The sequence below is a fragment of the Saccostrea cucullata genome, unplaced genomic scaffold (genome assembly GCF_032062105.1).
Source record: "Saccostrea cucullata isolate Sc308-1 unplaced genomic scaffold, CSIRO_AGI_Scuc_v1 ctg55, whole genome shotgun sequence".
Classification (NCBI taxonomy): Eukaryota; Metazoa; Mollusca; class Bivalvia; order Ostreida; family Ostreidae; genus Saccostrea; species Saccostrea cuccullata.
The window spans coordinates 324,741-348,080 of NW_026937638.1; the positions used below are offsets into that span (position 1 = coordinate 324,741).

The 23,340-nt window shown below is 34.9% G+C and overlaps 2 protein-coding genes across 5 annotated transcripts in view; one reads left to right on the forward strand and one right to left on the reverse strand.

Moving 5' to 3' along the window:
• The first annotated feature begins 6,663 nt into the window (after positions 1-6,663).
• On the forward strand, positions 6,664-10,889 carry LOC134248537 (protein Tob1-like). Of its 4 annotated transcripts, none has more exons than XM_062730931.1 (2): positions 6,664-6,814; positions 8,167-10,889. In XM_062730931.1, the coding sequence occupies exon 2, from the start codon at positions 8,268-8,270 to the stop codon at positions 9,432-9,434; it is 1,167 nt and encodes a 388-aa protein (XP_062586915.1). In that variant the 5' UTR covers positions 6,664-6,814; positions 8,167-8,267; the 3' UTR covers positions 9,435-10,889. The 4 variants fall into 4 exon arrangements, with proteins under 4 accessions (XP_062586915.1, XP_062586916.1, XP_062586918.1 ...); XM_062730932.1 differs by lacking the exon at positions 6,664-6,814 and adding an exon at positions 7,205-7,360; XM_062730934.1 differs by lacking the exon at positions 6,664-6,814 and adding an exon at positions 7,754-7,900.
• Positions 10,890-17,933: 7,044 nt separating this feature from the next.
• Positions 17,934-23,340, reverse strand: part of LOC134248577 (DNA ligase 1-like) — a 29,079-nt gene continuing 23,672 nt past the window's right edge. Inside the window, exons 18-25 of the mRNA XM_062730994.1 lie at positions 22,998-23,204; positions 22,798-22,851; positions 22,717-22,756; positions 22,049-22,131; positions 20,945-21,097; positions 20,140-20,337; positions 19,670-19,762; positions 17,934-18,114 (exon numbers count right to left, since the gene is read on the reverse strand). Coding sequence (XP_062586978.1) covers positions 18,034-18,114; positions 19,670-19,762; positions 20,140-20,337; positions 20,945-21,097; positions 22,049-22,131; positions 22,717-22,756; positions 22,798-22,851; positions 22,998-23,204 — 909 coding nt within the window. The 3' untranslated portion in view covers positions 17,934-18,033. The remainder of the gene's footprint in view (positions 18,115-19,669; positions 19,763-20,139; positions 20,338-20,944; positions 21,098-22,048; positions 22,132-22,716; positions 22,757-22,797; positions 22,852-22,997; positions 23,205-23,340) is intronic.

The window sequence follows — 23,340 nt, forward strand, 5'->3', positions numbered from 1 at the left end:
GCTCTGCGTTCGATCTGTATGTTTTACCTTGAATACTGTTTATCTCCATGTTTTATCAGCATGTTGTGAATATAATTACCAGTAACCTTCGCGAAAGAGAGATAGAATCAGGATCTTGATATTTGTTTTGTTCTACATTTGTCCAGAAATAAATATTGAACTTCTAAATTAATACAGTTGGTTAGAAAAGTTATTTCACCTGCACTTGGCTTTTAGGTGAACATATCGTATCAGTCAGACTGCATATCGTATTTTTTTCTGCATCACACCAAAAATAGGCAAAGTCCATTGAAAGCATCTTATCTAGTGTCGTGATGAAAAATTATACGATATTTAAATGTTCATATTCCTAATAATTACTGATTTGTTTTATAGTTATTTTTGATGCTATTTGTGATAATTTTATGAAAGCTTTCTGATCCTGTATTTGTTTAGCAAAATATCTTACATTCCACGGGAACCATTTTGTATTAAATCAAATTATCAATTGGTGTTAAACAGAGTTAATCCCATAAAGTAATTTTCACATTTTGACCACGACAAGGATTTACGGGTGATTTTTATAACAACGCTGTTAAAGTGACATGTTTATTTAATTGTCCATCTATAGAATGTCACTCTTTTATCTTATCTCTTTGTGTGACACTTAATTTCTTCTTTGTGCTTAATTTGTTTTACTCAAACGTGTTTTTTGTTAGTCAGTTGGAGACGGACAGCCATGCCGTCAAGACCAAACTGTAGTCCGAAAGAAATACTACAATAAATCCAAAGAATATCTTAAGTTGTTTTGAGCATCTTTATTTCTGTTTATAAAGTAAAACGGTTTCCCCTTATCAAACGCATTGGAAGCATTGGGATAAGAAGCGCCATAGGCCGAGTTGGAAATACGTTACTGGTGGAGTACAGCGGTCATGTTCAACTTGTGTTCAACATGGATCCCGGATCTCTCTAAATAATGCCAAGCGAGTGACTCTAGTTCCCCATATTGTAACACGGATATTTCGGTAAATCATGTATTCTTTCAGACCACAATGGATACAGCGGAGTTTTAAACCTTGTCCGTTTGTGCAGAACCCATTTGAAACATGCATACGCTGCGGAAAATGTCACCCATTCCGCATGTGCAACTCTATTGGAAAGCAGTGCCACAAATGTGGAAAATTTGGACACTTTGGACGAGTATGCCGTTCCAAACGATCGACACCAATACCCAACAAACCTGAAAAAGTACAACAGAGGAACAAAAAGCGTCTACAGGACTACCTTGACAGAAAGAACACCATGCGATTGCTGCCCTTTTCTTCGTTAAGTTCAACCGCATTTCAACGGTGTTTAGATCTTGAAAGTAACTTGAAAACTGAGCTAAAAGCGATCAAAACTAAATACAATAAGCAGTGTTCTTTAACTAAAATAGCGACAGAAACTGTTCAAAAACAGAAAGATGTTATAACCGAGAACGACGAATTGTACAATCAATTACTTTCATTAATGACCAGTCGAAACGATCAAATGAGAGAGATGGAAGAAATTATTTCCAGTTACCAGAAAACCTGCCTAAATTATGAAGAGACCATTGCCACTCTACAACAAGTGAGTCCGACAAACAAAGAGCTACATCTCGCGTCGGAAAACCAACTAGAACTGTCCAATTGGGACAAAATACCCCCCGCTGGGTTTTTCAGAAGTAAGTTTTTGCATAATAAAGATATGTATCAAACACGAATTATAAAATTTTTCTTCCAGTGACCTTGAACTTCCCCAAATGACCTTGGGTCAAGGTCATGACACACCCTTGGGTCATGGGCAATCTTTGTATGAAATGAGAACCTACCAAGTTTATCAATAAGAAAGATATGGACCGGACACAAATTATGAAATTTTTCTTCCAGTGACCTTGAACTTCCCCAAATGACCTTGGGTCAAGGTCATGACACACCCTTGGGTCATGGGCAATCTTTGTATGAAATGAGAACCTACCAAGTTTATCCTTAAGAAAGATATGGACCGGACACGAATTATTAAATTTTTCTACCAGTGACCTTGAACTTCTCCAAATGACCTTGGGTCAAGGTCATGACACACCCTTGGGTCATGGGCAATCTTTACGTGAAATGAAAACTTACCAAGTTTATCCATAAGAAAGATATAGACCGGACACGAATTATGAAATTTTTCTTCCAGTGACCTTGAACTTCCCCAAATGACCTTGGGTCAAGGTCATGACACACCCTTGGGTCATGGGCAATCTTTGTATGAAATGAGAACCTACCAAGTTTATCCTTAAGAAAGATATGGACCGGACACGAATTATTAAATTTTTCTACCAGTGACCTTGAACTTCTCCAAATGACCTTGAGTCAAGGTCATGACACACCCTTGAGTCATGGGCAATCTTTACGTGAAATGAAAACCTACCAAGTTTATCCATAAGAAAGATATAGACCGGACACTAATTATGAAATTTTTCTTCCAGTGACCTTGAACTTCCCCAAATGACCTTGGGTCAAGGTCAAGACACACCCTTGGATCATGGGCAATCTTTGTATGAAATGAGAACCTACCAAGTTTATCCATAAAAGATATATGTCAAACATGAATTTTGAAATTTTTCTCCCACTGACCTTGAACTTCCCCAAATGACCTTGGGTCAAGGTCATGACACACCCTTGGGTCATGGGCAATCTTTGTGTGAAATGAGAACCTACCAAGTTTATCCATAATAAAGATATGGACCGGACACGAATTATGAAATTTTTCTTCCAGTGACCTTGAACTTCCCCAAATGACCTTGGGTCAAGGTCATGACACACCCTTAGGTTATGAGCAATCTTAGTGTGGAGTAGTAGATTCTAATGTCCCTCTGTAAGAAAGATATGGACCGGACACAACTGCACAGACAGACGGACAGACGGACAAGGTGATTCCTATATACCCCCCCCAAACTTCGTTTGCGGGGGGTATAAAAACTTAAAGAGGAAAACGAAAGCTTAAAAACTTCCAATGAAGGCCTCCGATCAAGTCTTCTACAGATTCGGCGGGAATTACTGCGTGAAGACCATCGCCATTCACCGGCTCAGCCAAGTGTACAGCAGGTGCCCGTGAACCATGGACATTTTCGGACTTCCAAAAATTATTATCGTGGCAATCCCAGACGATATTAAATAAAAACTGTAAAATTTGTTTTCAAGTTTGGGGACCAAACTTATCGTGGCTAAGGGGGTAATTGTCGTGTACTCATTATTTGAATTTCTAATTCAATAATTAGTAAACGACATTTGTCGTGATGAAAAATTACACGATATTTAAATGTTCATATTCCTAATAATTACTGATTTGTTTTATAGTTATTTTTGATGCTATTTGTGATAATTTTATGAAAGCTTTCTGATCCTGTATTTGTTTAGCAAAATATCTTACATTCCACGGGAACCATTTTGTATTAAATCAAATTATCAATTGGTGTTAAACAGAGTTAATCCCATAAAGTAATTTTCACATTTTGACCACGACAAGGATTTACGGGTGATTTTTATAACAACGCTGTTAATGTGACATGTTTATTTAATTGTCCATCTATAGAATGTCACTCTTTTATCTTATCTCTTTGTGTGACACTTAATTTCTTCTTTGTGCTTAATTTGTTTTACTCAAACGTGTTTTTTGTTAGTCAGTTGGAGACGGACAGCCATGCCGTCAAGACCAAACTGTAGTCCGAAAGAAATACTATAAATCCAAAGAATATCTTAAGTTGTTTTGAGCATCTTTATTTCTGTTTATAAAGTAAAACGGTTTCCCCTTATCAAACGCATTGGAAGCATTGGGATAAGAAGCGCCATAGGCCGAGTTGGAAATACGTTACTTAATTGTCGTGTACTCATTATTTGAATTTCTAATTCAATAATTAGTAAACGACACTAGTATTATCTTGTTCCTCCCATTTCATTCGTCCGCGACTTCAACAAATGAAAATAATTAAGAATATGGCAGGTTTGCTAACCGATTTGTACAATTCAATAATGTATCATATAAAATAATTGTTGATGTCAATATGATTACTTGATTTTAGCAACCCTTGAAATACAATATTCGCCCCCCTTCCGTTTCGGTGAATATTGACTAAAGCAACAGCCGCAACGTATAGTGTAACAAAGATATTGTACATATGTACGAGTATGTATCAGATATTCGTTTTATGTATTTTATAAATTAGAGTTAGCTTCACACCATATTGGATCATGGTGTACTCAACATTAGAACAACGCTGCATTTCATTTCCGGAATTTTGCACATACAGCATTTCCGACTTCGGAATTTGTTTGAAAGTTACTCTTCTCCAATTTAATGTTAACCAAGTAGGTGAATTTTAAAATTTATTCCAAACCAAATTCTCGAAATTTAAATAAGAAACATATAACGCATCGTATAATATATACAAAATTATATACTATTCAAATTACTTATACCGGGGTATTGGAGCTAGATCACAACGGATGTGTCAACCAAGGTAGAAACTGAATAATATATTATATCAATTCTTGATGATTATCCGCATTACAATAATAGGTGCTACAATCTGGTTCATAAACATATAATGCGTACACCCATACATATGTATTATATCATATTTTTTTACCAAATCGTGTGTGGATATTACAACCCTTTGAGTAATAAACGTTAGTAGGCGAGGAATGTGGGGTCAGACTCTATGGTCATATACAACTGAATTTAATTTGACACAATTCAATACTCTGAAACAAACACCTAAAAACATGTCTTATTTCTTCTTGAAATTTAGAAAAGTAAGGGAAAGAGAGATTTTTACAGCTCTTTGTCGGATTTGCTGCTATTGTACATTATAACAGTACACGCATTTCCGAGGACTAGAGCTTCAAATCTCTCCCTCCAGAAAGAGACTCCAGCAAAAAAGCTTGATAAAAAATGGTGATTTAAATCGGAGACAAACACAGTACTAAAAAGTAAGCAATAGAAAACAGAACTGGTTTATTTATTCGATGTATAAAACAATGAAATTCATATTTATCAGCTGCTGTACGTAGAACTGAGGAAATAAGCTAGCAAGTTACGTATAGTGTTCATCGCAAAATTTGACAGATCCTTATTAAATAGAAGTCTTCTGCACAAACACACGGACTTCGAATAACTTTCTTCATTGACACTGGTAAAAAAAGGAATGGGTCTGTCCTGACGTAACTCAACTCTAGCATTGAATTTTAGTTAAAACTGAGTTCCTTTTATAGAAGCGAAACATAAAATTTTTTGCGTATATGAAAAAGGGCGTATCAGACAAAATTAACCGGTCTACCCGATTTAATTACTATAGATTAAATTACTTCACCTAATATTCTTTCTGAAGGACGTATTGATTAGTGTATTCTTGTTGGACTATTTTTGGATATAAATACCAATTTAATGGGACAAATGGCACAAGATTGCGAGATGTTTCGATGGCTGACATGAATCGGTGCCCAGTTTTTTTTGTATGTGTGTCTAGTTATATAACGTAATCTTCTGTCACATTACGTCTGTTAACATCGTGTTATAATTACCATTTCCGAGTTTCTCAAGTTCCAACTAACTGTGAATGTACCTTCTTGTCTGTTACAAGTTGTTACGTCCACTTGTTATACCTTGAGGGAAAATTTCAAATTCCAAAGAAATTCAAAAATTAAGAAAAAAAAAGAAATTCATAAAAATTACGATCAACGTATTTAACATTCCCAATATTAAAGAATACCTATGACAATTCCCACATCATACCTAACAATAAAATGCAACTCACGAACAAGAGGCATCAATACTAGATCTACAATGACGTCATTCGAGCGTATTCGTCTGTATTGACATTTTAAGTTTGACTTATTTCCGTCATCTATATATACATGTAGGAAGGAGTATTTTAAACCCACGTTTTCCTATGATAAATGATGGGTAACCATATATATGAATACGCAGGTTTTGTCTTTAAGCATCGCATAGATACCGACCTTTCATACAAATTAATTTTTCAAATGGTCTGGCATTTAATGATTATATTTTACTGATAGGAACAAAATCAGCTTCAACAGCGAGAATTGTTTTTAATTGTTATTATCTTTACAAATAAGCCGATTACCCGTGACTATAAGGATGGATGATATATTTCGAAGACGTCTTACTATATTTAAAAAAATGTTAAAATTTAGAAAATGTAGATTCAATTAAATATAAAAATATAAAAGACGAGTCCAATCACTATCGATAAAATATATTCCTCGTTGATAAGAATTAAATCGATTTTCATTTATGTGGTCCCAACAAAAGTATAATTATGTGCAACCTGGTGCAAGACATAAATCGATTTGCATAATCTATGTTCAGGTTAAAGGTTGCAAAAAGAGATATTCGTTAATGAAATCAATGCGTTCACTTTGAAAAAATCGTCTGCTATAATATCGCATCCATAGCTGATCTCACATGTTTGTATTTGTTTTCCATAAAGTTATTGAACTTGCTTAAAAACTATATTTACGATAAATACCATATAATTTTATAAAATCAATGATCAGGAACATATGCTCATTCAAATACCTGATCATCGCTTGTATATCAAGTAGCGTGTTGTAATTATGTATTATTGCGAGCTCATGAATATTAATAAGGCCTGTATTTATAGCACAGCTAACCACGACATTCACCAAGACAAACATACGGGGAGGGAATACGTCCCTCAACATAGGACTGTGATAACGCTAAACAAATGTATAAACTCGTATATCTTTTTGTAATTCAATCTGGATAATTTATTTCCTAGAAGGTAAGTTTTTTCCATTTAAAAGAATTTTTATTCACCTGGAAGTATATCGCATGTAACATTTTCCTGAAAAATATCCATATGGTAAGATAGAGGTAATCAAATGTTGTCAGTTCACGGGCAGTGGTCAGTTTTACAGGGCTCTTACAGTTTATTTTGTCTGACTTGTTGACTTCGGAATGATCAGAGTAAGTAACACATACTGTTATGGATTTCTGTACATTCTTTGCTTGTTTACTGTTTGGATCATCATCCCTTGCAAGTTTGAAGGTGAAACACTGTTTTGCGTCATAAGCCTATTTTTACCCCAGCATTATCTTTGCAATATGTGTTTTGGTATTCAATAACTTCTGATAACACGCATTAGAGGATTGAACAAATGTGAAAGGTTTGGAGAATAAAACCAAACCCCACTTAACTGCACTGTCTCTATTCCGCAATAAATTTATACATTACATTTATATAGTGACTGCGCTGCCTGGTGCCCGATAAATAGGGGGTAATTTTACGATAACTTATCTCGCATCTCAAAACGGAGCTTACGCCAAGGTTAGTGAAAGTTTATTTCTACAACATTTTTAATATATGATATACATATTCAATTGTAACTCAGGCGAAAAAAAAAACTTGACAGCTAGGTGTTACAATTATAAAACATTTTTTTAAATATCGAATTTGACATTTCCCCCTCAAACGTCATGTAGAGTCACGTGCTCGGTAACTTTTGATGAACTTGGACAAACACTTTAGTAGGACTCATCAATATGTTACTATCTTCTGCTTCCTATCCCACCGTGACGTCAATACAACGCTAATCTAGGAATTCCTTTTGATACAGTGTGTTGTTTTGTCACGAAAATGCATTGAGATATTTACGTAGAAATAATACTCATTCTTATGATCTGCCTCAGTAGCATTTAAATATAACTGCTTTCTCCTCTGCGGGGGAAACAAATATCCCGAACATTTGATACAAATGTAAACAAGGCACTGAGCGAACAATGCAACAAGATGCTTGAAATTTCTCTTTCTTCACGGCCAATCAAAATGCCGGTCCCTTTCAAAATGACAGCAATTCTGCGGCTTCTGGTATTAGTATTATTTTATTTACCAATCTATCCAAACATCACACATAGGAATTCTGTATAGTGCATGTAACGTTCGCTATGAAGGTTACCTCTGTTTCTGGGGGGAGAAGGGAAAAAAGAAAAGTAGAAAAGTCTAGGTATCGACTTGAACATATAGATCTGTATAGATATAACAGCTGTGTCGTGTAAGACACATTGTGAATTATTGATTCATCATACAATCGTGTTAGACTACCATGAATATAGCATTACTTATTTTACTTTCAGCATTATTCAGATTCGCAGGGCGAAAGACACCACAAACACTCTTTGAAGATCGAAAGCTGAGTATAGATTTACAAATCAAACACGATTAAACACAGGACACAATGCACGTGGAAGTTTCAGTTGCCCTTAACTTTGTCATATCGTACTTGTATAACAAACTACCACGACGACGGGTTGATATGCTTGCAGAGGAGTTAGAGAGAGGACTGAAGAGAAAGTTTCAAGGTCACTGGTATCCCGACAAACCATTTAAAGGATCTGGCTTTAGATGTGTTCGAATGAACGGCGAGAAAGTCGATCCCGTGTTTATCCACGCCGCAAGTGAGTGCGGTTTGTCCTTGGAGGAAGTCAAATCCTATCTTCCGGAGGAACTTACCGTTTGGATTGACCCTGCAGAAGTATCATATCGTATCGGAGAAAAAGGACAAATAAAAATTCTGTTTAGTGATAGAAAAGACGAGAGTACAGAAACAGCTGATCGCGAAATCCAGGCCGCAGGCCGTGCATTCAATCCTGATGCACAATGTTTCAAACCTATCGACAACCTGTCGGCTTCACTGAACAATATTTGTCTGTCACCTGTTCTCTTATCGCCGTCATCGCCGACGTCATCAAAAGGATGGTCAGCCAGCGCTTCTACGTCGCCATCCAGCTCACTGTTCAACTCCACTCTATCCAGACCCGCACCGCCAGCTACACTGGTGTCAAAAGATAACCCCGTTACTCAATTTACAGCAGCTTCATTTGCACAGACAAAGTTTGGATCTACAAAGCTGAAAACTAACGCCAAAAGACCTACGCGTCTTTCACCAACAGAACTTGGGAACTTCTTCCGCCAGCGGTCTTCGGTACTTCATCCTCCTAATCCAAACGGTTATTGTTCTCCACAGAGACCACGTTCCTTGTCTCCAAGAGATCCACGCCTCGAATTCTACATGGATCAGAAAAACCGGGTTTTTCTTTCTCAACAACAGCTCCATCATCAGCAACTCCAGCAGATACAGCCGCAACATCTGCTGCACTCACCTCAGCACGGCAGCAGTCCGTCCTCTCCAATCAGTGAAAACGGAATGGTCCGGTCACCGATGTCCAGTCATGGCTACGTCCCTGGTCATCTGAACGACTTCATGTCAGCCTCGTCTCCGCTGACATCTCCCGCCAATTCCGTGGCTGTGTCACCCGACTCGGACAAGTCGTTCATGGATGGAATAAATTTGAATAACATTTCATATACGGCACAGTATCCTCACATGTTGTTGGCCAATTAGGATTTGGGTAACATAGCTAGAATGAAAGACGACGACACTTGACGTGTTTAATCGTAGAGGTTTAGCAGAGATTCTTTACATTTTCTAGGATCTGTTGTTGTGAAATCTCCCTAAGGGGAAGACAGCATGTCCCTAACACGATATTCACGGTTGTTGCTGGGTTTGGTACATGCTGCCATAAGTGACCATGTCACTTAGTATTTATATTTATATTTATATTGACATATTTTGGAGGGCATCAATTATCGTATTAAAGTCCCAAAGTAGAGTGGTACGTTTACATTCTACAAATGAGTAGTGGAGATTTGTTTTTTATTTAACTAGATATTCCACATATTATATCATATGTTATATAGCTAAGCAGTTAAATTATTTTTATATTAGTTATAATTTTTTCAAGACGTTCGTACAAAAGATTATATATATTCGTACACTTTTTATGATGGTCTATATGTATATATACAGATGGGAATTAGGTTTTCTATGGAGTATCGAGTATCATTTTGATAGAGCCTATTTATACACACCATGTTCATTATTTGCTGTTGTTGGCCTCTAGGACAGGTGTATTAGCCACTGGTCATCATAACTGCTGTCACGTTTTAATTAACAAAATTTGATTATGCTCCAATGAACACTCTCATACCTTGGTTTCTTTGTATTTTATCTTTAAGGAAGCTCTATACATTGCACACTAAAGAGTTTTATTTGTAGGGTAGTTTTATGTCATTAGAGTGATATGAATTTATCTATGATTAAAGTATTCTTAACATTATATTAGACTTAGAATTATGTATCTGAATTCATTACTACCAATCATATGTTTTCTCTTTACAAATAGTCCATTAATTGTCTCTGAACATTTTTACTGCGGAAAAAAAGACAGGTACCCTTTATTGAAAAATGAACTGAATAATTTCAATATGCAAACCTCAATATGACAAAGTTTTCTCCAAGTAAAAAATAAAAACAATTCTTGTTAGTGTTTAGAACTTCCTTAAGAAGAATTTGCAGCTTTTAGTTAAATGTCAAACAGTTTTCTAAATTTGAATTTTAGCAATTAAAATTTTATATTAAAATATCAAGAGTTCATATAAGATTTTAACCTTAATGAGACAAATGACTGTGGTGAGCAGTGTAAATGTGTTCATATTTAGCCATTATTCTCCCTTCTAAAAGCGCTATAAAACTGCTTCTTTTTTTATTCATTTTTATTTGAAAGCAATAACTCCCAAGTTTACCTCCTGTTCCTAGCTGGGAATCCGTCCTGTTGATAACTTTTGACCAGTGGGTCCCCATGCCAAAATAGCACCTGTCTCTCTGGGCCAGTTTAAGGTGTATGTGATCATACGTTGTGCAATAATCGTTCATTTCCATGGCCTTGTGTGTTTGAGAACTGTATTGTTTATATTGCTACATATTTTTAAGTTTGTAATAAAAATTGGTATTTTTAAACCTTGTGTTTTCGTTATCTGTTTTAATTTTCACAATTTTGCCGTCATAGATTAATCCTTCCACTCCTAGGATTGTATTGTTCATATTAATACAAGAGATAATAATAGTAAAACATCATTATCGATTACAGAATGACGTGTGACAATGATGACTATTAAATTTCAGAGACCCTTGTACATGTACAAGTCTCTGCTCAAAAAGTTGCAAAGCATGAATGAAAAGACCATGTGTAATAACGAAAAATCAAATCAAGAAAACATTTACATAAAAAAGACGTTAATTGATTACTTTCAATCCTAGATTGTGCCATAACTACACGGAATTACCGGCTATATACATAATCGCTTTTCATTATTCAACTAGGGATCGGTGCGAGCACGGCCTCGGGCTCGACCTTCTGTCACAGTCACAGGCCGGGCCTGCCCGCAAAATCTGTCCTCATCTACCTTTTATAAATATGACAGTCACTTATTATTTAATTATTAATTATTGGTAATATATTAATTCAGCTGTTTTTTTAAAATATATAATAATGATAATGTAATCTTAAAGGGGTCGAGAGTAATGGTATCGAACACAATCTTGACTGAGTACTTTTCAAGGAAACACGTCCGCCTCTTTATTGAACTTGTCCAGGAATGTACTGATTGGACCAATTTTTATAACGATACCCAATTATTACTTACTTATCACAGTACAGTATAGTAATGAGCAGATTAACGGACGAAGCTGTGAACTAGCTATTATCTGGGATCGACCCAAAATTCAAAATTTAATGCAGAGGACTAAGCAATATTAAAACCATAAGAGGTCAATATAGCAAGTTACACTTGTTTGAATCGACATAGGTCATTGTGGAATGCTTTTGCTATCAATTTAAACGCCTGTCTTTTACACCCACACTTACCACTGGTAAAACAGATACATGTATTTATATGTCAATAGTCGATCATTAAAAGACACAAACTACTAGGAAAGTAGAAATATGTTCATAGGACACGTATACATGGGAACATAAAAATAATTTAAAATGTCTGGTTTATCAGTTAGAATGGTCAATTTGAAAATAACGAAAAGTGATCAATCTAGAAACATCTTTAAAAAAAATTACATGCAAATATGTAAAAAGGGCATAAAACAGGACCCCTTGAAATTCCAGAGGTGGAATCAGGTGCCTATAGAGGAGTAAACATCCCCTGATGACTGTTTACGCCCGCCGTGATCGAGCCTAGGAACTGCGTGATCAGGTTAACGGAACATTCCGTAGTCTAACCCAGTAGTAGGTTGTATTTGCCTATCATAATATAATATCATAGCGCAGAAATTATGAAACTCCGACTTGTTAGTATATACATGTTTGTCGTATTTTAGCTAAAAATATATAACTACGAGATTGAGTGTTGATGTCCATGATATAATATGTTATTTATGTCAGACAATAATATTTTTGAAACGCGACCGATTTATAATTCGAATTTACAGAAAAGTAATATCTTTACATAAATTAGTAAAACAAATAGATATTTTAAATTCATAGTTATTTGAACTTATCCAAAAATACGTCATAAATGACTTTAAACGAGGAGGTTGAAATCCCTGTAACATCAACTTATCTCTCAGTGACCTGCCTCGCATTAAAAAAAAAAAAAGATCGATATTCAGAGCAAGCTCTTGAGTACCGAATACCTTGGGAGAGAATTTCATCCATACTTACTTAAGACAATGTTTGATAACAAATCCAAAATATTTAGGTATAGTAAAAAAAATTTCAAAAGGAGATCGTGACAAAATTTTTGGTTGATGTATTCCTGATAAATTTAAAAAAAAAATAGGCTTCAAATTTTCCAAAATATTTATCAACAACGAATTGAAAATGGATACATAAAAATTCAAAAAGAGGCCAGACCTTATTTCTAAATTTGTCCAAAATAATTAACTAAAATGTTTTGAAAATTATTAGCCATAAAATCAACTGACAATTTCATGCTTTTAGACACACATTTATAGCTTAAAAACTACAAAGATTTGATTAAAAACAATGCATCAAAATTTTAAAAAAATTAGGCATCACTTGACATATTTTTATTAGTTTATATCGTACATAAAGTTTGATTAAAAATATAAGACGTGCAAAATTATCAAATAGAGTTAAATTTTTAATTGAAAATTTCTTGAAACTCTGAAGAACTGTTTTTAGAAAATTTTGAAGATTCAATAAATTTCTTTAGTATCAAAAATAATTAATAATATATTTTGAAAATTATTAGAAATAAAATGAAAAGCAGACAAGTAGGTTACATTACTTCTCTGTTTTTGGTTTGACACATGTTCAGTAAATCCATAATGAGAACAAGATGTTTGTGAAATACAGATGCCCCCGTATGGGCAGCTATGGCAGGGGTTGACATTTCTTAAGGTAGTCCGATCCTCAGATTTATAAAATTAGCAGTTAAGAAATCAAAAATACTCATAAAAGTATCTCTGAATCCACAAAGTTAAGTAAAGAACGAGGGCGCTTTTGATTGGCATTCGGCAGGAATCTGGGCGTAATTGAAAAGTGAAAATTTTATTGACATGTCACATGAAATTTTAACATTTTTTTAATTTATTCCTGAACAAAAGGAAAATATAAATTAAGCTTTGGTTTGCTAAAAAATTATGAAAATTGGCCAAATAGACATTTTAAATTTTAATTTTTAAAATTTCTTGAATTTTTGAAGAACTGTTTCTCTATGATTTTTAAAATTGTGTGTATTTTAATTCAAAGAAACGAATACACTTTTTTCTGGAGAGTACCAAGTACATGCATGAAGTTTAATGAAAATATTTTGAAGTTCCTTTGTCCTTTTAAAATCGTCTTTATTTGTATAGCGGTGATAGCTCAGTAAGTTGGGCTATATGTTTAGTACACTCGAAGCGGAAAATTTTTGGTTCGAGCCTGGTATGGTGCGTTATTTATTTTTCATGCAAACAACCATTTATTTTGTCTGTTTCGTTTTATGTACTGATGTATTAAAATTTTGAATTAGATAAATTTTTGTTCAGTTTGCTTCTCGAGCAAAATCAATTTTAATCTCCTAATCTATAATGTATATGAACACGTATTATGCATCTATGCATTAAATATTTTAGGTGTTTATTTTTTGTGAAACATTACTAATGTTATTGTAAAGGAAAAACGGACATAAATGTTAAAATTTCTCACAAGGTCTTTCAAACTAAATGAAAAAAACTTGGAGTGTTTGGAAAATCTGACCAGCTATGTTCAGCCAACCAAATATGGACATACCATAAATGTTTTACATCTGAAAGCAAATGGTATTAACAGTATTTCTTTAAAGTTAAAAAGCATATTATATGGTCAGTTTAATTTTTTTAAGTGATTGGAATATCAACAATGCAATTTTTAAAGTAAATTGATCAACAAATATATTGTTGGTATCCAGGCATTCAGAGAAATTGTCATTATTTTCATACTTATTTGGTAATACATTTCCATAATGTATTCAATAATACATAGTGTAAAAAGCTTTTGCTATCATTGCAAGACACCACAAATCACTTCTTATTTCATATCATGCTAATAAGCATTGGTGTATATAAGGCTGGATTCAAGAAAAAAAATTTTCTCTAAAACTGTATTATTTTTTTTCCTTTTAACGTCAATTTTTTTATAATACCCAACTTCCAAAAACCTTGAATCTTATCAAGATAAATAAAATGAAAATTGTTGCATGAAAAAATTTCATTTTCAAGCTTCATTTTGATGGATTTCAAATAAAATATTAATTTTTGGAGTTATCCTTCCTGGCTGAGGATCGGATATCCTTAAATGCAAGTTAAACTCCAGGTCAAGGTTAAATAGTTTGTACCCAATGGAAGGTCTTCTCCCAAGGTATATACCTGTGACATATGAAAGCTGGTATTAACGGTTCAAAAGTTATGGTTAGTTTAAATTTTTTTTAAGTGGGTCAAACTCTAAGGTCAAGGTCAAAATTGTTGGTATCCAAAGGAAGGTCTTGTCACAATGAATATACCTGTGAAATATGATAGCCGTAGGAATAGCAGTTCAAAAGTTATGGTCAAGGTTAGTTTTTTTTTTTAAAGTGAGCAAAACTGTAAGGTAAACGTCAATTTTTTTTTTTAAATACCCAATTAAAGATCTTGTCACAGTGAATACACATGTGAAGTTTAAAAGTCCTACCAGCAGCAATCCAAAGGTATGGTATGGTTCGGATTTTTTTTTGTAAAAGTAGGTCCAACTCCAAAGTCAAGAGGTCTCAAATTTGGTGGTAGCAAAAGAAAAGTCTTGTCACAAGGAATAAACCTGTGAATGATGAAAACCATATCCCATTCAAAAGTTATGGACAAGTTTTTGAGGACTAACAGACGGACGGACAGGACAAAACTCTATACATGTACTAACGAATCTTTGATTATGGGGGCATAAAAACTGACGTCAAGGTGTTGGGATTTAAGGTCAAAATGAAATGGTTAATTTGGTCTTACCAGTTTTATTACATGTACGCGAGGTTCGAATATATTTTTCGTCAACCTTAGCTACATTAGCTAAGTGACCTTAGGTCACAATGAAGAATCTACGTCTGAAAATAGTGATATGGTTGAATAGCTCTCGCTGTTTGAAGTTTGATGAAAATATCTTGAATATTTTTTTAAAGTCATAGGGAAGCTTGGACAAGGTCAGATCATAAAGACTTTCATCAGTGTGTATAAGTGTATCAACTTTGGTAAAAATATACGCTACGAATGACGGACGCGAGGACAAATAGACATGACAATACTACCATTATATGCTTATGATACAATCTTCACGACGGGACATAAAACATCATTATAGTTATTGACTGGGTACAAGGGCAACATATGATTTGATGGACCTGAAGGTGAAAATGTTGCCCGAGGCCGCAGGCATTTTCACCTTCAGCTCCAACAAATCTGTTCAAATGTTTTCAATTCAGTGTTTCATCTGAAGTGAAGGGTATAACAAAATAGCTCTAGACTAGAATTCGGGCATAATATAATTTGTTGGACCTGAAGCTGAAAATGTTACCCTTGGTCTGCGGTCTCGGGCAACATTTTCACCTTTAGGTACAACAAGTCATATGTTGCCCTCACACCCAGTCATATGGGGTCTTATTTTCTAACACCGACCTGGTATCGCAGGATTTAAGCTAGATGTTTATTATATTCATTCATTGGAGAGGCTGTCTACGTACTTACAAAATTATGCTAATGAGAAATTATCTCATTACATCGAGAACAGAAATTGATATAACAGTATTATTATGAGAGAACTCTTTTAAGGAAATAATCTTGGTCTAGACGTGTTGATATATTCACGCGATAAACAAATAGAGATATAGTACTATTTTTTATTCATATACAACGTTTATCGACAATGCTTTGGGTAAAATATATTTGGTTGTTTGTTCGAATGTAAAGGACTTGAATGAAACTTGAATGAACATTAGCGGTCGAAATTAATCGTCCTCTCTTCCCATGGACACGACAGTCATACACGTGACCACTACAATTACGAAAACAAAGGGATTAACAAAGTCACGATATTTGTCCAGAAATGAATATTAGCTAGTTAAAGAAGTGATGACGTCATTAAGTTAAGGTCTATGGTATCGGTTTGCTGACAGTGAAACCTCCAGATCTTAGCCGGGGGAAGTATCGTTTTATACGTGATTTTGTCGTTTAGCAGGTGTATTGCTTTAGTGTCGTGTGGTTTCATTAAACCATTCCATTCTCCGCCAACTGCAAATAAGCTTCCCTCTGTTTTCTCTCAGCACGCAACCGGATATCGTCTGATCCAAAGGCAATACCCGGAACTTGTAGAGAAAATGATTAAATATTAACTTGCTGGTACTTCGGCAGATTTTTTTTACGTGCCCTTAACCAATGATTAATACAAGTCTTATTCCACAATATACATACTTGTCAAGGAAATCTTTTCAGTAACCTATCAAAATTAATTCTCTTCGACAAATGCCGTATTTTTCTTTTTTCGACAATACTTTGTGCTTGAGGCCCTACTGAGATTTGACAAATTGAAACAAGAACTGAGGCTGTTAACGTGACAGTTTTAATCTTGTCAATAACAGTAAACTACTGCTGCATCTAACCAATAATCAACGGAGCCATTCCCAACTAGTGTCCGCTATAAAAGGGACAATGACGTCAATAGGATACCATTCCATAAAATGTTTATAAGACAAAAATACGGACACAGAAATAGATTTTTCCCGGATTGCACGAATCGTCCTTTTAACGCTTAATCAATGAAGACCAAGACTGCCGAGTGAGCAGTCACTTACAGCGATTTGATTTCACGTCTTTTAGAGATAACATTTCTTAGAAAGACACCAAAATTGTCCTTCACTGCCAATTCACCATTAAAACGTAAAAAAAAAACCCAGCAACATAAGGTCCCGTAAAATAAAGTGACAGGCAGGTTCCCGACCGACTTGGACAGAAAACAGCGGAAAGACCCATCAATATCTACATGCCCCAAAAATCTCGTCATGTTGGCTTCAAATTGGTTTTTCTCCTCGACTTCCTGTTTATCCAGGCAGCGAGGCTTATAGAAGTTGATGGTGATTTAGATGTTCTGCTTTAATATCCTGTCCTCCCGAACCACTGATTGATAAAATCGCAGTAACAGATTACAACAGGAAGTCGTCAACAGCTGACACCGTGCATCAGTTGACTATCTACCTAGGATAGGTCACCTGTTATACCACTGTTTGACAAATCCATTTGTGTTGTTTAATAGTGATAATTATTCTCTCCTCTAATTACTCTCTTTGTTACCAGATTTTTTTTGCAGTACCAAGTTAATAAATCAATGCAGAACAGCATGCACAGAGAAAAAGCTCTTTTTTGTCTTACTAGCCTTAATTAATAATTTTACACCTGCATTGACATTAATAATGCTTTACCTATGTGTTATCTACGCATATTGTATATTGTATATACATACATTGAACAGGTTCTCAAAGAGAGACAACTCTTGAACTAGAAAATCTTTTCTCTCAATTAAAAATTTATTGCATTCTTAGATAGGTATATATAATAAGTTACTTTTATAATTTATATTGTTTATATTGACGTATCTTCAATAGAAGTCCTCCACTTCCTCTTTTTCAGCCTTTTGTTGATTCTGAATCTGCTGCTGATTGTTATAAAGTTCTGCCACCTGAGGAAAAAATACATTTTTCTTTTATACTGTTTGAATTATATTTTAGTTTTGATATTGTCACAAAGTGCTTAGCAGGTCCTTTTAAACTGCATTAAAGTAGCCTGTTATCTACCAAATCCATTACACAGATTTACAAAAGTATTTCAAACAATACCAGTATAAGACATTAGATCTAAATTGGGTAAAACGGAAAATAGAAACTAAACTTTTCCACTGTGAATAATCTTCCATTGACAATCATTGTTATGACCTTGAAGTCATGCAACAGAAATATTGATTTTCTGAACTAGAACTAAATGTCCATTATATTAAGGAAGCTTATAAAAGCATTAACATGTAGCTTGGTTCTATTAAAGAAGTTTTTAGCATACTTCATCCTCACTCTTTATGACTGTTCCTTTTCTGTGACAGGACCTAATTTTATACTGACCAGTGAAGCTGAGGTGGCATCCTCTTTCACAGGACCTAATTTTATACTGACCTGTGAAGCTGAGGTGGTGTCTTCAGTGACAGGACCTAATTTTATACTGACCTGTCATGCTGAGGTGGCATCCTCTGTAACAGGACCTAATTTTATACTGACCTGTGAAGCTGAGGTGGCATCCTCTGTGACAGGACCTAATATTTTACTGACCTGTGAAGCTGAGGTGGCATCCTCTGTGACAGGACCTAATTTTATACTGACCTGCGAAGCTGAGGTGCCGTCCTCTGGGATTGGACCTAATTTTACACTATCCTTTTATTGCTGAGGTGCCATCCTCTTTCACAGGACCTAATTTTATACTGACCAGTGACATTGATGTGGGGTCCTCAGTGACATGACCTAATGTTATACTGACCTGTGAAACTGAGGTGGCATCCATGTGACAGGACCTGATTTTATACCGACCTGATACACTGAGGTGGCATCCTATGTGACAGGACCTAATTTTATACTGACCTGTGAAGCTGAGGTGGCATCCTATGTGACAGGACCTGATTTTATACTGACATGTGACACTGAGGTGGCATCCTCTGTGACAGGACCTAATTTTATACTGACCTGATACACTGAGGTGGCATCCTATGTGACAGGACCTGATTTTATACTGACCTGATACACTGAGGTGGCATCCTCTGTGACAGGACCTAATTTTATACTGACCTGATACATTGAGGTGGCATCCTCTGTGACAGGACCTAATTTTATACTGACCTGATACATTGAGGTGGCATCCTCTGTGACAGGACCTAATTTTATACTGACCTGATACATTGAGGTGGCATCCTCTGTGGCAGAACCTAATTTTATACTGACCTGTTACACTGAGGTGGCATCCTCTGTGACAGGACCTAATTTTATACTGACCTGTTACTCTGAGGTGGCATCCTCTGTGACAGGACCTAATTTTATACTGTCCTAAGAAGCTGAGGTGGCATGCTCTGTAAGAGAACCTAATTTTATACTGACCTCTGATGCTGAGGTGGCGTCCTCTGTGACAGGACCTAATTTTATACTGACCTGTGATGCTGAGGTGGCGTCCTCTGTGACAGGACCTAATTTTATACTGACCTGTGAAGCTGAGGTGGCGTCCTCTGGTTTTTTGTCATCCCTGATTCGCAGAAATCGGGGGAATCTGAGAGATATACCCTTCTCTGGATCAACCTAAAATCATAGTCACTTACTGAGACAGTTTCTTTGTTAATACCAGATACCTTGCTTAGTAAAATAATTTTGATATTATCATAAAAGTCACAAGGACATATTCTAACACTTGTACCAAGCTTGACCTGTTTTTATTTGAGCTGTTACAGCAAACTTATAAGTCAAACAAAACTTATTCACAGCCAGTTCTTACTACCTTGAGTAAGTATTACTGGTGCCAATTTTAATGAGTAAATTTCTTCATTTTCATCATTCCTTGTTTTTCTTACAAAGACAATGAAGCGAACAATGTCATAACTTTTTAAAAAAAAACAAAAACAAAATCAGTGTCTGCTTTTAGAGAGAGAGAGAATTGACTGCTCTGAAGTACAACTTACGATTCCTGCTGCTGCTTTATGAGTGGGTGAAATAGAGAGATCGGCACACTTGACTTCCCACACCTGCACCGCATCAAACCAGTGATCCGGTTCTACGGAAGAGTCATACCGGTAATACGGTTTGGGTTTCTCCACCACATGCTCCTTAAAGAATGAGGCATGCTTCTCCAAGTCTGTATCGGTGAACCCTGTCCCAATCTGTCAAGAAACCAAACTGTATACAGTAAAACTCGGTTATAACGAAGTCACAAGGACCTATGAAATTACTTCACTATATCCGTAATTCGCTATATCCATATAAGGATTCGTTAAATTCATATATACTTGGGGATCCAATATAACTTCGATATCTATCACCAATAAACAAGACAACACAGCATTTAAAAATTTCGTTCCGATAAAATCGTCTGAAGCGTCCGGATATCTGAAGGTCCACTGTACTTGGGGATCCAATATAACTTCGCTATATCCGTATTAAAATTCGCAATATCCGTGTTCGCACTAAATGATATTTACTGTATAATGCATGAGAAAGAGGTTTTCACTTTGTTGATACTTACATGCTTGGTTTACTTAAGGTATACCAATTTATACTACAAGGAACATTCTATAAGTAAATTTCTGCTTGTGTGCGAATTCTTTTGATTATATACTCTGTGAAACTTTTAACCAACACTTAAATAAACTTCACAAGCAAGTAGAAATGTGGAGAATTTTACACTTAGTAAAGAGAAAGTACCAATTTTTGCCAATACATGTGTTTGTGTTGCTTGATATTTGTCTCAATACAAGGTAACCAACATACTTTACAGATAGACTGGAACTCTTCATTTTCCTCGTCGTAACACCCTAGAAGGAATCCCCCATATCGGCCAGTCCTCTTTCCTGTCCCCAGGAATCCCCCCATCACTACCAGGTCCAGGGTGTCCCCCACACCGTCCAGGTAGTCCTTCTTCAGCTGAATGAGAAAAAAAAGACAGGTAGAAAATACAATGCAATGCATTAATTCAGATAAAGGGTGTTTCATTTAAATACATCCTAATTCATAATAAAATGGTTACAGATTAAAACCAAGAAAATTATCAAAATGTTTCACCAAAAAAAAAAAAGAAGCGTATTTACTGTTTTAATGCAACTTTTTTCGCTTAATCATTAAAATTAAACAAAATTAAGATATTATAGGTCTAAAAATTGAATTAGAATTTGATATAACTGACAAATTGATAGGTAGGACTTGAAAGTGAAGAAAAAGTAATAAACATACACTATTGAAATTTAAAACATAAAAATTTGATAATATCTTCAATATTTTTATTTTGTTTTCATGTGAATCCATTGTGCACGTCATATTTTGTAATACTATATAAAAATAGAAAAATTTGCTATTTTTTTGCATTTTGAGATGCCCCCTCTGGTAACAAGACGGTAGAATTTTGTGTTCCTTACATATATTGTATGATATAGTATTACTTATCAAATATTATAGTTTGTGTTATTGTAGTATTTGTATAATTTGCTTTAAAATCTAAAAATTGGCATTTTCCTATATAATCCTATAGTAAATGTATCTGTATTTTCAAAATTTCACAAACTTTGCATGTACACTGAAAATTAAGTTATAACAAAAATGAAGAATTGTAGTTTTCACACAATAAAACTATAGTCGGCCCCCTTAAGTGTTTGTTAAAATCTTTAAAATTTCACACACTGTAAAGAAAATTTTATAACTAACGATTGCCTCTTGCCTGGCAGCAGAATTTTGCCAATGCCTCTCATAACATTGGGCCTTTGGTTTTTTAAGGTCTCACCCAAAAGCTTTGAGATTTGAAATTGAAAGCCCAAGTCAAGATAAACACACAAGAAATACAATTTTCAAATACATGTAGGTATATATGTAGGTAAGTGATACCTTGAGCCAGTTGTGAGATCTCTTGGCAATTTCATAGGTAGCATCCACATCTAAAGTCTTCACCATCAGTCCTTCACAGTTTCCTGAATTTTTTTAGTTTAAGTATATTGGTACCACCGATTATGACTATATGCTATGCAATTTATTAAAGATATCAGCCATGATAATTATGCAATTAATAGAAGAAATTTCTTTCTGAAAACATTTCTTTAATTTCAGAAACACTCATGATAATACACAAACCATGTATATATATAATGGATTCTTGGTATCAAATTAAATTACATTTATGAGAAATTCTGCGATGGTGTTGCTATCGTGTGTTGTCACAATGAGGATAAATCATTGAATATCCATTTGGCAAACATGAACTCTCCGTTTATTTTCAAAATCGACCTCAGAGAACGTGATGTTTATCTTTTAGATTTTAATGTTTATTCAATAAATAAAGCTCAATATTCATTTATAAATGTTGTTTTATTTTCCATTATATAATTATTAAATGAAATGGCTCCTTCACCAGAGACTAAAATTGCCTAAAAATTCAGATAAAGCAGATCAAAGGCATACACACATACCTGAATCTTTATCTCAGAAGCATCAGCATCAATTATGCAATTAATGAAAATCAAGCTGAAAACACTTAATGATCATGATAATACACACACCTTTAATGGATTCGTCCAGAAATTCCACAAAAATTGGCAACTTTTCCTCAGAGAAGGAGGTGTGTATTATTTTCAAAAAAATTCATCCAAAGGGTACACACACACCTGAATCTTTATTTCAGAAGCGTCAGCATCCTGAAAATCAAGCAGAATTTAAGAACTACCAAAACAATTACTATTTTTTCCAGCAAAATTATTTTAAAAAAATTCATCCAAGGCCCACTATAATATCTATAACAATTTTTTTCATTCTGCTGATTTAAGAGTATGTTAAGAATGACCTTTCTTTTCCTGTGACTGAGAACTTGGAATGGCTGGATCTGTTTTTTCTCCGCATCCCAGGCCACAGCCTCTGAGTCAAGGACACAGGACTCCACTGAGTCATTCTTGACCTTTGGTATCCGTGCAATGATGTCTGGGTATTTACTTGTATTATCCTCTGAGTTTCTGCTGTATATGTGAACTTCTCCATTCTCCAGAATGTGGATCTACAAGTATGGTAAAATGAATGAGATTTAAGGATTAAGACAAAGAAATACATTGTAGCTATCCACCTGTATTCATGTCTTTTATAAAGTCTTCTTATTTCAAAATATAATCCCATAATTTTCTCCAAAATATAAT